Raw genomic sequence first — 15,755 nt, forward strand, 5'->3', positions numbered from 1 at the left:
GGTTATTTTTTTAATCAACACAGTCTTGCGGTTAGCAGCGATGGGGAGCTCGAAGCCATGGAGAAGACAATGCCGTATTGCTTTTTGAAAATAAACATATATAAAAGTAACAGGGCATCAAAACACGAGAATATCTGTGGAAAAATCAAAAGCTAATAACCACACAAGAGATTCAAGGAAAAAAAAGGCATGACTCATAGGCATAAGAGTAAATGTGTTAGGCGTTATGAATAAAATGTTTGACTAAATGATCATTAAGTGTATTGTGGTTGCGCTGCGAGCAGTGCAGTTTGAAAGATCATTCCAAAGGTGTAGAACACGTGGGAGTGGCTTAAAGTTAAAGGCGTCAGTACTGCCATAAATGCGTCTGTGGCTGAAGTTATTGTGCAGTCTGATTGATGAATATAAGGGCCGTTGTTGGTGCGATAATGGTGACCGAGTGGCATAGACTAATTTGTGAAACAGATAACAGGGCAATGGCTCAATGATTCATAATGGATGGAGGGAAGGTCTAGCTTTATTTGGGTTACGCTTGATTGATAGCTATAATTCTGTGAAATAAAGAAGCTAGCCCTATTTTGAATTGCTTTTAACAGGTTGATTATGTATTTCTGATGAGGAGGCCAAGTGGAAGAAGCGTACTCAAGCTGAGATCTAACAAAAATTAAATAGGATTTGTGAAACTGAGATAACAGGGCAATAACTCAACGATCCATAATGGATGGAGGGAAAGGTCTAGCTTTATTTGGATTACACTTTATTGATAGCTATAATTCTGCGGAATAAAGAAGCTAGCCCTATTTTGGATTGCTTTTAGCAGGGCTATTATGTATTTCTGATGAGGAGGCCAAATGGAAGAAGTGTATTCAAGCTGAGGTCTAAGAAAAATTAAATAGGCTTGTTTACGCCTGCTAGCTGTAGTGCTTTATAAGTTGCAGCACAGGAAACCTAATGATTTTGAAGCACTAGCAGAAATGGTGGCTATATGATCAGACCACAAGAGATTTGATGGGAAGTGAACGTCTAGGTATCTGTATTGAGTAGCCCGATCTAGTATGTTGTTATTGATGTAAGGGAAGAATGAATTTGCTGATTTTTGAGAGAGAGAGAGATTATTCTGCACTTGGAAATGTTTATTAGGATTGCACTAAAACTTCGTTGATGCTTTCCTGGTTTGTACTATTTCCCGGTTCATACACTCAGAATCTCAGACATTGAAAATGTCCCATAGAGTTACACTATATTTATCCCGGTGAATATATTTCCGGACAACATGATTTCCCAGCTACTACGGGAAACAGTAGTACTACATACTATTTCCCGGTTCATACGCTCAGAATCTCAGACATTGAAAATGTCCCATAGAGTTACACTATATTTATCCCGATGAATATAGTTCCGGACAACATGATTTCCCAGCTACTACGTTTCAGTTTCGATAAATTGTGGTATCATACGTTTATTGACTCTCTCTTCATATGCAAACATACATGTGGGCCGAACGTGAGGGCATGCAACTTGAAGAGACCTGGAAGCCAGCGGCAATCACCCACTTAGTGGCTTCTCTGCAGTGCCTAGGTACAAGCAGGCGAAGCACCATCACCACGAACAACAGCAACAAAAAAACGGCGTGCTGACATTCAACAGAGCTGTTTTTGTGATGACTTGATGTGAAGAGGAGAAACGTTGAGGTTTCTTCATGGAGGATAAGAGCAAGAGGGAGAAGCATCTATGAACTGTATATAGCAATGCTCTTGCATACGAGCTGGCCAAGTCTCAGGAACGCAGGTTAAAAAATAGAAACGCTGCAACAGTCAGCCGCTGCGATGCCTTCCCTGCAATACTTAGGTGCAAATGGATGAATTCTGAAAATGAAGATATTTTGGTTATTTTCGTCTTTGCCGTTGACGGACTGGATACGTGTTACGAAGTTCCCTCCGCTCTTAAGACAGCGCAAATGTGGACTGAATTCTTTGAGCACTAGAAAAGGATCTGCTCAGATCTTGTGCCAAGAGATGCTGATAGTCTTTTTTTATGAAGTGAAATTGTCAATATGTGTCTTAGTACCTCATTTAACAGTTACATTTTTCAGAATCAGGTGGTTTGGATTCGCAGTCTCTTTTAACTGTGAATACAAATTTTTCCGCAGTTTCTTTTAAAAACATATCAGTGAGGTTTTACTGTATTTTCATAGCAACTCGCATCCGCTGTGGTTAACTGTTTGTTAACCTTTTTACACTGGCATCACAGCGGTGTCCTAGTGGTTTAAGCATCCGCCTCGCATGCAGGAGGCATGGGTCCAACATCACCCTCCCGCCCCTCCTCGCAACTCCGCTCCCCTCTCCTCACTCTCTAGCAAATCCGTGCGTGGCCTCTGCGATCAACCGTGCCGCCGCCGGTGACGATCTCGGAGGCCACGCTCCGTGAAGTAAGCCTTCCGTGGGAGCCAAAAGGTGGCTGCACTCACGCTCATGGACGCCCCTCATTGGTCTCTCTGCTAGTGCTGTGCATCTGTATATCTTTAGCTTGATTGCCGCTTGTGCACGTTGCAAGTCTATTCTGACGTGCGCTTTTGTCACTCGTTGTGGTGCGGACGTTTGGTTGGCTTCGTTCAAATCTCGGGCCCTGGTTGTAATTCGGGATGGCGGACGGGAACACCGTGCCCATTTCCATTGTATTCAGCGGTAGAGATGATGAAATTGACCTGGGTGGAGGTGGCGGCCACTTGCGTGCGGAACTGCTTCCTCAGGGCTGGCTTCGTCGACACAGTGTCTGATGCCCAGCCTGATGGTTCGGAAGATGACCTGCCTGGTGGCGATTTGTGGCAACGCGTCATCGACTCCGACATGATGGGTCATGACATTGGTTGGAATGATTTTATTTCTGTCAATGATGACTCCAACACCGCGGAACCGTGTCCGGATGAGGGAATCGTTTCTGAAGTGCGGGACGAGAGTGATGGGGAGGAATCAGATGAGGGTGAAACTTCGGAGCCAGCTCCCATAAGCGCCCCGTTAGCAATGGGCTACATAGAGAGCCTCGGACAACTTGTCTATGCCAAGGGCCTCGGCGAAGAGCGCGCTCCTGCTTTAAATAAACTGGAAACCTCCCTCATCAGATCTGCGCTGCAAAAACAGATGTCCATCACAGACTTTTTTGCAAAGAAAAAATTTTGTGTTTTGACAAGCAACTGTCGTTGAAGCTGTGGTCCACTTACTACAAACTTCGGTATATAACGAACGCTCATGTTTGTTATAAGCGGGCTCGACTATTCTGAGACTGTTTATGCGCGGAAATTCCTGGTGTAACGAAATGGTTGCGTTCATTGGAGCTGTTGCCGCTGCCGCATGCGCCGCCAAGACACACCGATGTACAAAATGTGAAAAAAAAATTAACAAAATGTGAGCAATGTACACCACCCGTTAAGCGTTCTAGCGTTAATGGTTCTGGAGAAAAAAAGTGGGCATCTGCGTCCCACTGACCTGTGAAAGCATCTAAAAAGCGGGGCCTATGTGTCCCAGTGACCACTGAAAGACAGCCGCTTCAGAAGAAAAAATTCTTATTTGATATGTAAACTTGGTGTAGGCATATAAGCAAGTGAACGAACACACAAAAACCTACTTTATATGACAAAATTGTCAAGAAGTGTTCATGCTACATCCACTCGCTGTCGTCATTCGGACAACAACGGACATAGGCATGCTTGCAGCAGGCTACAGTTTCTTTAGGAATCGCAGGAAGCAGATTTCAAAAAAAGGCACTCCACAGGCTTTGCTTGTGAATCGTGTTCTTGTTTTCATAGAGTACCACCTAATTATAAAAACATTAAAAAAATCGGCTGTGGCTCAGCTCAGCTGGTTAGTTTGAGCGAAAGGTCGGTTGCACCATCTGTTGGACCATCACCGTACATTGCTTGTACGGGTTTCAGTGGAGGCCGTATGATGGCGCTACGACTGCACGCCATGCACGAAGGAAATTTACCGGAAACATACTTCGCTACTTGCTTAATTGAGATATCTGTAATTTACATGCTCATAATAAATTATTAACGCACACCTCGGTACGTATATTAAAAATGCGTTTCTTAGACATCTGTGCATTCACTAGACATGTGCCCCTTCATTCACTTCCAAGAGTCGACAGTTGTGGCGCAGTGGAAGCGTCGCACTCTCGCATGCTGGATGCCCGGGTTCAATTTCCACCTACACCACAATTTTGTTCTGTTATTAATTGAGGCCGCTTCAAGGTCATATCTACGCTGTAACATGACCTTTAAGGTTTGTACGGGAGAAGTGGAGCTTTGGCTCCAAAAATTGGAGGACGCCTAAGCTTCGCCTTTAGAGTGTAACGCGACGTGTTGCAGTGCTATCAGGGAGTCCACGGAATGCCATCACCGTTGGCCATGACGCCATGCCCATTGGAAACACCTTTGAATGCATTTTTTATTTTTTTCAATTGCTATTAATAATCAATAATTACACGCTAAATTTTTAAATTACCATCATAAAACTTTGGCTTTTCATTCTGAGCATTTTGAGCACCTTTGAACCCTCTTTTTTCATTTTTTCATTTCTGTAATTAATGAATTAATTTCAATATTAACTTGTCATTGCCTGTAACACAACAATCAGTCATCAATCAGTAGAACCGCAAATTACCATGATACGATTTTCTTATGCAGCCTCCGATTATTTCCGATGTGGTGCCGACTACTACTACGCCGACGGCTCTTCGACCGAATGAGGTGTATACGCTGTCGCGTAAAATAATATAAAAGAGATAAAATATATCTCTAAAAAGTGGTGAATTACATGTTGCACAAATTCTTGGCGGTACCAGTGTGGGCAGGACAGAAAAAAACTTAAATAGGACATTTATGGACTCGTGAGAAAGAAATAAACTTCTGAAACTTTTTACTCATGATTTACCGGCTGGAGAACATGCCAAAATCGTTTGTAAAATACTGGCAACACACGCGAGCGCTCATTTCATGTACAGGTACATATATACTGCTATCGGGTGGATACCATTAAACCAAAAGCATTAAAGCTTTTTTGGGCATCCGTGAGGTGGCGCTAGAAGTTTCAAAGCAATGGATGTAGTGGTTTGAAGCTCGCAACTCAAAACATTGCAATGAAAAAAGTAAGACATACGTGTCCCGCTGTCCTACGAAAGGTTAAGCATTCGTCGCCGAAAATCTTGCTGCAATGAAGCCCACTGTCTTAATGATCACATAATTTAGTTCGTTCTATGCAAATACACGTGATCGAATCCACACTAAGTGAACTTCAGTCAATGCCAAAGGTAGGAAGATCAATCAAACTGGCAGATTTGTATGTTATATCCGAATGTCCATTGTAACCAGATCCATTGTAACAAGGTTATAGTGTATATTAAAGGGGCCCCGAAACACATTTTCAGTGCATTGTTTTGCCTATTGGTTGCATAGAATGAGTTATAGTGATGTTATTAGCATTGGTCGTACTGCGTATACTGCGGTTTTTAATATTTTAATTAGCTCGCAAAAACAAATTCATCGCGCTGACGGTGTCATCATACAGTGGCGGTTTTTAGCAGCAGATATGATATCACTTAGTGGGAGCCTGATGATTGGACAAAGAGTAAATATACTGCAAATTGTGTTAATAACTAGAGATACGTTTTGTCATTTTTTGTGTTTTATATTGCATTAACAAAACCAACTTGTTTGCCCTAGATAAAAACACTGTAAATAAAGTAAAACAAAAATACACCACAAGAGGCTCTGGTTACTTCTGGCATCGAAGAACTTTGCGCCTCTCTGTAAACGTCCTACGACCTAGCACTCATCACTTATGGCTACTCTCTATGTATCCGAGAGCGGCATTGCCGAATCGATCTGATCGAGCCATTGCACTCTATAAGCGTTAGTTTTGGTTCCAAGGAAGGATGCGTTCGTTTCACACTTAGCAGGCAGAGCACATTGTCAGCTTGTGGAAGATCACCGGGCGGCGGCGCCAGATGGTGCCACGTTTCCGTCAACATCACGCGCTCCTTACTCGCCGTGACCAACCAGCGCGCTAGAAGCGACAAGCAATGGTTGACGGTAAGCACTAGCGGTACGCGCTATGCTAAATGTGTCTGATATTTTGCGCTGGCTGTCACACAGTTGCAGTATCTTGCGCTCGAGTTCGGATCCATAAGTAAGGGAACGTCACTGATCAGTGTTTCCTTCTGCGCCGTCGACGTGACAGTGAAGCATCGCTGGGTCAGCTGGATGTTGACATGGTTGTTGTAACCATGCAAATGGCACTGCCAGCCTTGGCATGGACGAGTTGCAGAGAACAGGCAACCATGAAGTGCAAACTTCCGCCGCGTGCTCAGATAGGCTGTTTTGATTGGTCGTAGTAAGTGCCGTCATTGGGAGAGTGAAATGGGAATGGGAAGCTGCGCGAAAATTGAGTTGAGGGCAGCATTTTGTTTGTTTGTATTTTGAAATTTCTTCATTGAATAACTCTCGTTCCTATGCATTGATTCTCGTAATTATTTTTTAGTCAGCAACTGTGTGGCATAAAGAATCCACCTGAAGTGTAATCGGCATCCATTGAAGCGGTGTTTCGCAGCCCCTTTAACTCTGTGCACGGCGGAAAACGAAACCTGCTGCTGTTGCGATGGGAGCTATCAGTAGTTTTTTCATGAAGGAAGTATGATGAAATCTATTTCTAAGCCCAACGAATGAATAAGTTACAGCTATACCTCGATTTAACGAAGTCGGTAAAATTGCTGTTTACTTCGTAAACTTTGATTTGTGATGAAAGTGGTCCTTTAGTTCAGCTTTTTCTTCGCCACAAACGTCTTGCTGATGTTCAGCACATCTGTCGCACCAGGCACCTGTCAGTGTCATCCTCTTGTGAATGGCTCGAGCATACCGCTGACACGACGATGCGTTCTCTCGCCATCTAGCGCGCTGTGTTTAAGCACAGGCAGTGCGCTATGTGCCGCATTCGGTGCCGGTTTTGGATGAGATAGTGTTAGCTGCGGGCTTTCATGGAAGGCTGCCAAGGCTGTACTGACGCTCATGCCAGCCTCGTCAGTATAACCCCAGGTGGCGCGGCTGCCAGCGCGCTTGCCAGTGTTCAGCCTGTCTATGCACTCCATATCTGTAAACCTGACAATGCCCACAATCGCGTACACCTTCACAACCACTCGCACCTGCTGTACAATTTCCTCAGATCCATTTCAAGCCAGCAGTGGAATTTCATCACATTGAAAGTGTGGCAAAATCTACTTCATTGTACTGAAGTAAAAATGCATGATGTCATATTGATGCAAAGTCATGAAAACTGAGTACTTCATTGCATCAAGGATTTCATTCCATTGAGTTTTATTACATTGAGGTTTAGGTTTACTCCACTTAACCTTGAAGCTCTCACTTTCATCTCCCTGTGCGATGCTAGGGGTGGTAAAGTCCACCAATTGTGCACGTTTAAGCTGCACTGTGTAGTAGCGTTGTTACTCCTTTGGTGAAATGAGGAACCTTTGCAAGAAAGGCTTTTGACGACTGACATGTGGCAGGGTATTAATGTGTTGGTTGAAACACCCGGTATTTTATGCATGGCTGATCTTGTCCATGACCTGTAATAATTTTGCTGCTTTATAGGTGGGCTGCCCTTGATTAATGACAAACTATTTCCCTAATTTAGAAATTGCTTGGACGGGGTCAAGTATCTGCGTTACAGTGTGATATCCAGATTGCTGGGAGAAATCTTGACCATTAAGTTGTGTTTTTCTCATAGTTCTGCTATGCAAATTTATTCTGTGCTGGAAATATAGTTTAGTTTCTTTTTATACAATAACGTTGCATCATTATTGGTGTTCCTATCGCCCTCCTATCATATGTCTAAACGAATTCTATTCTGTCATGGAAACCATGATGAGTGGAAATGACTGCATGGTCGCTGTTTGGAAGTGAATGGCAGTGTAGCCTGTTTCACTGTTTGGTTTCAATTTCGCGAAGAAGATAAAGACCAGGTATACTAGAGAGAGACGGGCTAGTTGGTGACTATTAGTAGAGTGCATCTTGAAACCGCGCAAAAAAAGATAAGGGACGAGGAAGAAACCAACAAAGACAAAGGAAAGAAGGCGTACCACACAGACAAGTGCTCGTGTTCTTTCCTTCATCCTTCATCTTTTTCATGCAGTTGAAAGCAAGCACTGAAGTGAACCAATTAAGCTGCAATCTTATTGGAGGTGTCACCTAGCCTCAGACATCTGCATTAAAAAAAGCGTCTTTACGTCATCGCTGTTTGCTTATGGAAATGGCCAGCGGTAGTGATACCTGTATTTCATTTCTTATCTTTTTCAAGCTCTCCATTTTCAGTGAAAGTAGCCGTTAGAAAATAGAGGCTAACTTCTGTTTGTCCTCAGTGTCCCTTGTACTAGTAGATTGAGTTACAACTTGATTTTTTTTTATGTGATTCAATTCAGCTAAGAGGAGGATAATGTCATGATGAGGATAAGGGAGGATAACTAATAGTGTCCCTTACCATGAAAGTGGAGAATGTTTCAAAACTGAAACAGAGGGAGACATTGTACTCGATTTTTCTTGCACTAGTGATGTGGATGTACTCGATGCATTGGACAATTCATTCTCTTCTTTTGTTTCCCATCATGAGTGTAATAGCTATCCGTTGATGTGTTATGGTTGTTCTTCAAAGAACTACTAGTTATGCACTGCATAAAGTACAGAGTACTTTATTCCACAGATAAAGGTCATAAAACATACTTCCAAACCTTGGATGACAATAGAAATAGCCCGTGCAGGGCGTAAGTTAAAAAGCAAGGAAACAATATCTACAGCACCTTTCTCCTGTGGGCGCGCACCATATATCTGAACTGTGTCTGTTTCTGAAGAATGCTATAAGAAAAGGCAAAGACCGTTATCAAAGTGTACATTTAAGAGTTTCTTACTGCATCCTCCGCAAAATTTTGACTCACTTGTCGCCAAAGAAGCAATCTGTTTTGAATCTCCTGATAAACTGCAATGATAAACTGCAAGGAAGTCGCTGATACCTTAAACCTTCATTTCTGTTCAGTTTTCACCAAGGATGATGGCATCACTCCGCAGTTCAATGCTTTTGCCGAAATTCCTCCAAAATTTTCCGAAAGTGAAGAAGGGGTACTAACACATCTGCTCAATCTAGAATTGGGAATTGCCGGCATTCCTGCTTTTTTGTTTTCCGTTACGCTGATTGGTCCACCGAGTACTTATGTCTGATATTTGAAAAATCATTGTTACTTGCAGATCATTTAAGTGATTGGAAAGATGCTAAAGTTACCCCGATACTGAAAACAGAGGACTGGCTTCTTGTTTCTTCCTTGCAGGCCCATTTTCTTGTTATGTACGTGTGTAAAGACATTTGAACATATTATATTTGCATACATTTCTACTTTTGCTAAGGAGAACGGTATTACTGACAGCCGACAGCATGGTTTCCGTCCAACATTCCACGATAACTCTACTAGAAACTGTCCATGATCTCGCAGCGGCATTAGATAAGGTAGTCAAGTAGACATGATATTTCTGGATTTTGAGAAAGTTTTTGATTGCATGTGCCACCAAAAATTGCGTTTGAAACTTAAACCTATCCTTAAAAATGATTCATTGCTCACATGGCTAGCGGCATACCTTTCATTCCGATGTCAAACTGTATGCATTGACGGAATCAATTCGTATTCTGCACCTGTAGAGGCCGGCATTCCTCAGGGTTCCGTCCTGGGGCCATTACTTTTTTTGCTTTTTATAAACGACATTGCTTCCAATATATCAATTAAAATATGTTCACCGATGATTGTATACTTTATCTTGACATTTCCAGCCAGGACGATCAGGTGCTGTTAAATATATCCTTGCATAAAATTCAGGACTGGTGTAAAACTTGGCAACTCTGCATAAACTATAAAAAAACAATAGCTATGACGGTGACGCGAAAATTTAATCTGTTGAGTTCCACTACACGATCAATAACACCACCTAATCTCAGGTAACTGACTACAAATACCTAGGAGTCATAATCGCATCAGATTTGAAATGGAATGACCACATAACGTATATGGTAAATAAAGCTATGAGGCAACTTGGATATTTAAGGGTCTGGAAAAGAAAATTTTATTAATGTAGATATAGTTACGAAATTTTTCAGAGAACATGTATTTTTGCACGCTGATTCTAAATATGTCATTTAATTTCATGTAAAACAATTTCTTGAACACTTACGTAATTTTTGTGCAAATATTTTGTGAAGAGTTTTGAAGAAAATTTGCTGTGGGAAACTCACTAAAATGTATGCCATCTCTTGATATCAAGGAATGCAATAGGGGTAAAATTGCCCCTTCAAAGCTGCCACTTCAGAAATGGGAATACACACTTTTCTACGCTTTCTGAAGCGACAATTTCAGAACCCTATAACATAAGGCCTATGATAGGCAGGAAGACAATTTTACCCTTATTGCGTTCCTTGGTGTCAAGAGAATCCAAGACATACATTTCAGCAAGTTTCCCGCAGGAAATTTGTTTCAAAGATTTTCACAATATACTACATATAGAAATTATGTAAGTGCTCAAGGAATTGCTTTACATGAGATTAAATGCCATATTTAGAATCAGCGTGCAAAAATCCATATTCCCTGAAGATATTTAACTCTAGCTTCATTAATAAATTTTTTTCTTCAAGACCAAGCTCCCCCCTTAAGGAGAACCCTTGTTAAATCCCCAACAGAAATCAAAGTGGACTCTTGTTAAACGGAACCTCAAGGGACCGGGAAAACATGTTCCGTTTATGAGGAGTTTCGTTTAGAGAGAGAAGGTTCAGGATTTCGCAATCCCTTCTGCGCTGCTGGGTCCCGACGAGGCAGGTGTGCACTCATTTGGCGGTCTCCGCGGAAGCAGATCTCAAATGCAAAATCTACATAATAAAGAGTATGGTACACTATGAGCACAAACTTTATTGCACGAAAGCAGTAAGCAGTGAACTTTTTTCAAGCACACTGAAATTTAAAAAAAATTGTCAATAGTTCAGTTATTCCGTGGAAATCAGTGGGAACTGCAATTTATTGGCTCGTAAAGGACTTTATGTTTGCTTGTTTTAGCTCTCGCAACCATTTTTTTTGGATGGCGCCGCCCATACTAGACAGGCTGCTCACTTCTGCTGAATTTTGGGGAGCCGCCCTGCTCGCCAGTCCCCGCATACTGTCGTGTCTGCAGCGGCAGCCTCCCCTGAAACGGCACGACACACTATGCCATTCCGATCTTTAAATCTCATCAACCACCCTTCGCTGCACGAGAAACCTTCGATGCCGAGCTGCAGAACAAATTCTTCTGCTTGTGCATGAATGAGTGGCTCGCTAATCGGAATGTTTTCACTACGGGCTCTCCGCAGCCAAACCACCAGGCACTTCTCCAGATCTTCGTGGTTGGCTACCCGCTGTCGTTTTCTGGGCCAAAGCGTGACGTCCCGAAAGCCTGCCACAGCTTATCCTTGTCCTGATGTATCCTCGTGAGGCTGCTCTTGGGGACAGCGTAGTTCGTCGCAAGCGCTCTTTTTGTGAAGCGACCACTCTCGAAGTCGTTGATTATCTCCACCTTCCTTTCTAACGTAAGGGCATTTTGAGGTCGCTTCTGCGCTGCCATCGGATGCTGACTTCGCGACGAAATGTCGCAGACGACGCTCAACAGCGGATGTGAGGCTTAAGCCTAGCTGAACACAACTGCAAGCACACCGTGACGGAAAGCAAGCGATGTAGTTGCAGTGCGCGAGAGAACCGGAAACGTCCAAAGACGGAAATCTGAGGGGGGGGGGGGGGGCTGCGTGTTCACGTCAAGTTGCGGTTTGGAGCCTATTTTCGGTTCTGTTTATACGGTGGTCGAAAAATTTTTGTTCCGATTTACGTGAGTTTTTTACATTGCCTTAATGCAAAACCAAGCAACTGCGAGGCGTTCGTTCCATTTAAGCGTTGGTTCCGTTTAACCGACTTCCGTTTATCGAGATTCTATTGTACTTGCATACAAATGTTTCATTAGACCAGTTTTAGAATATGTGGCAGTTCTTTGGGATCCGCACACCAGAATCAATATCTATGAACTTAGAATGTCCAGCATAAATGTGTTGGGTTCATATACAATTGCAGTGGTGGAACTGCTGCGCCAATTGCGCCAAACTGCGCCAAATCAGAAATCCTGCTGCATGCTGCTACAAAATCGATTTTTTGCCTACTTTTGCGCCACGTCTGCGCCAAAACGCCGGTGAATAACTGCCGAGAGCAAAGCCGAAATTCACTGTCGCGGAACTCGACATCTGCCGGCAACACTCTTCAAGACCTGTGCTGATAGGAAGAAAATGGTGCGAAGAAAGTGTCCGTCTTCATCCATGCTGGTCATCGCTGCCGGAGGTCATCGCAGCTCACGAGGTCTCCGCCCTAATGGATGAGTTTAGTCTTTGTGTCTCAGAAGATATTAGCCAGACAATCTGAACGACTTGATGACTTCTGGCAAAAATTTTTTGAACTCAGGCAAGAGGGTGGGGCTCGAAAATATCCCTTGTTGGTGGCACTCGTAAAAGCACTTCTGTGCCTCTCGCACAGCAATGCTCATTTGGAGAGGGGCTTCAGTGAAAATTGGCGAGTGCTGAGCGGGCGATCGTCCTTTTCAATACAAATTGTAAATGGGCTTAGGTCTGTAATGACATATTCCCAGCATTTCGGCCGAAATCCAGCTGCCATTCCTATGACACAATGATTAATCAGAGCGCTGAAAGTATCACGGAAGTGAAAGCTGCAGTGGTTGGAGGCAGATGCAGCAGAAGAGACACGTGCAGAACAAGCAAAAGAAGGCTGATGTACCTGACGAGGACACCCAGAAAAGAGGTCAGAATGAAGAGAAGGTACTGGAAAAGATCAGGCTGGCCAGGAATATGATCACCAATGCTGAGCTGCTTTTCGCAACAGGCGTCAAGTCTAAAAATTTTGCAGATGTTGCAAGCCCTTCTGAAGAATGGACAGGAAAGGCTCGCAGCGGCGCTGTCTGAGCTGGAGTCATCAAGGAAATAAAAGAAATAGTACCTTTAATTTACAGTTTTAAGAATGGTATAATTTTTTTAGCTTTGTTGCATATCTCGTTATGTCGTCCATCTAAAAAAAATGGCTTTATTTTTAGCAAAATCTCCTGTTTACATATTTTTGCAGCTTTTTAAGGGAAGAACAGACTTTAGACCGAATTTGAGCTTGAAACTTGTTTTTGCATGGCTATGGTCGTCATACACACCTGAGCAATTGACTGTTCCAGAAATAAAACAAGCCTTCTTTATTTAAGTGCTTCGAGACATGAAATTTTACTAAGAAACAGTTTTTTTTTCGCCTACGAAAGCTCAAATATCTGCTACAAAATGCCATTTTTCCTGCTATAAAACTTGAAATTGCTGATACAAACTGCGATTTCGTCTGCTACAAAAGCTGCTACAAGAAGCCAGTTGTTGGTTCCACCACTGCAATTGTTATAGCTGGGAAACGTCCCCAACAGCCCTTTTGCAAGCTGCTAATTTAGAAACCCTGCAGGCAGGACAATGCCAAGAAAGATTAAAACTGTTCTATCTGATAACCAACATGGAATAAACAGGAATGCATATTTTCATTGTCACTTGGTGACAAACCCGTTCTTTTCATTCATAGAAGGTGGGCAATTTTTTGTGCAGAACAAATGTGTTCAAAGCTTCATTTTTTCCTAGACCTATTCATACTTGGAACGACCTACCTGCAAATGTGGTTGAGTGTTTGATGCTATCTTTCTTGAGTGCATTTCATAATAGATAGTGGTGTTTCACACTGTCGTATCATAGTGTTTATACTTTATACATGCTCTTTTCGTTGTCGTGCTTCGCAAGACTAAATGTACATTGTATTCTTGTAAACTGTATTGCTCTGTATCCCCCACTCCTGCCTAGAGCCTGGCTTTCAGGCTGGCTGTATGCAGTAAATAAACAAGAATGGGCTAGCTTGAGATGCACATTCATGAAGTGTGATTATTTATGTTACTGTGAATGTGCTAGAGGGGCGTTTTTTTTATGTATTCTCTTCTGTTTCTTTCAAGGTTTCACTGTTTGCGGAACTCTTCAATGAAATGTTGATTCGGGACTTTGGATTCAGCATCTACCGGGCTCTTTTGGAAGCTCCCGAGCTAAAAGAGGTATCTGAGTGATTTTCTGGGGGCTCTAAAATTGTGATGCATGCTTCAGAATTACAGTATATTCATTTTGTATACAGGAATGTAACCAAAGGTATATGGACGTAGTTTGTATTACAAAATAGAAAGAATCGCAAGAATTGTTCAGTTCCCAGTACAGCAGACTCCCTTTAGTACCCGTGCCACACGGCAAATTTAATGTCATTCCTATCGAATGACATTAGCACCGAATGTCATTTGATGGGAATGCACCTAATGTCATTTATCGGCTGCTACACGGGAACATTTAATGTCATTAGGTTGGAATGACATTCGCCATCGATTGAGTTTGCCGAATGTGTACTTTGGACACCAGATACGCAGCAGAAACACACATGAAAAAATAGCATGCGCACTGCTAAAGTTAAAAATTGTTTTTATTTAGTTCTGCTTAAGAATTATTTATTTTGGTGCGAACCTCCTGACACTAGAAGCTGTCGTGGATAGCTGTTACTCTGTCCCAGCAGCCACCAACGGGAGCAGCCGACCGTGATGCATGGCCTTTCCCGTGACCGTCGGTCATTTTGGGTGGCGTGTTTCTTGCTGGTTGGCGTTCCATGTTCGTTTAGCTCGCAAGTACTTTAATACGTAACTGAGCACTTCACCTTTTGGAAGTCATTTCCACGCTCCACGCACCGCTGCGTGAGCCATTTTATTTGTTTACGTTTATTAGATTTGTGGTTGACTTTGTACTTGACTTGGCTTTTTATGGCTAAAGTGCTGGATAATTGCCGGAAATAATATTTTAAGCTTATATTATTGTGCAGAAATGTTCTCGCCCGCTTTTAAAACACTACATAACAATTTCAAACATCTTTTATGTGCGCTGATGTCTTTCAATTGTACTAATCTTTTTTTCACTGATCGTCCCTGCCATCATTTTCGAATGACATTATTTTTTACTGTGTAGCACCGAAGAAGACCGAATGATATTTGATGCATCGAATGACATTCGGTTGGAATGACATTAAATTTGCCGTGTGGCAGGGGTATAAGACAAACTCTGTTAAACTTAATTCTCCAGGAAGAGGAGCAGCTCAAGGCCTTCTGTTTACCTTTTTTACACGAATATAATGCAATGAGGCGAGATCGGCTGCGCCGATAGCATAGAGCGCTCGTGCAGTGGCTAGCAAAACTGGTCTGTTCTCTCCGCCATGGGTTCGAAATCCAGTCATGGCAATATTTAATATATTTTATTATAATCTCCTATTACTGTGTAAGCAGTGTGAGTGCCATTAGGCAAAGATGCTGGCGGGTGTGCCTGTGCTGCCGCCAAGTGAAGCCTCGGCGCCTGCAGCAATTCGAGCGCGAGAACCACCCCTTGACAAGAGGCAAGAGAGAAAATTTGCCTTGGCAGATGCGGGGAGGCAGGTGCAGCAATGGTCCCAATCGAGTGAGGAAAAGTCACGTTAGCAAATATGCGTCATCGGCTAATTCAACGTGGCACGCCAAGTAAGACAAAATGCGTATAATGCAACAAATATGGAAGCATGAAAAATTCATT

General features: G+C 42.7%; 1 protein-coding gene across 2 annotated transcripts in view; it reads left to right on the forward strand.

The window, feature by feature from the left end:
- Positions 1-15,755, forward strand: part of LOC144114887 (cell division cycle and apoptosis regulator protein 1-like) — a 145,576-nt gene that overhangs the window by 96,591 nt on the left and 33,230 nt on the right. For both annotated transcript variants that reach the window (XM_077648894.1, XM_077648895.1), the window contains one exon: positions 14,120-14,215. In XM_077648894.1, coding sequence (XP_077505020.1) covers positions 14,120-14,215 — 96 coding nt within the window. The remainder of the gene's footprint in view (positions 1-14,119; positions 14,216-15,755) is intronic.

This window comes from Amblyomma americanum, chromosome 1, assembly GCF_052857255.1.
Source record: "Amblyomma americanum isolate KBUSLIRL-KWMA chromosome 1, ASM5285725v1, whole genome shotgun sequence".
Lineage (NCBI taxonomy): Eukaryota > Metazoa > Arthropoda > Arachnida > Ixodida > Ixodidae > Amblyomma > Amblyomma americanum.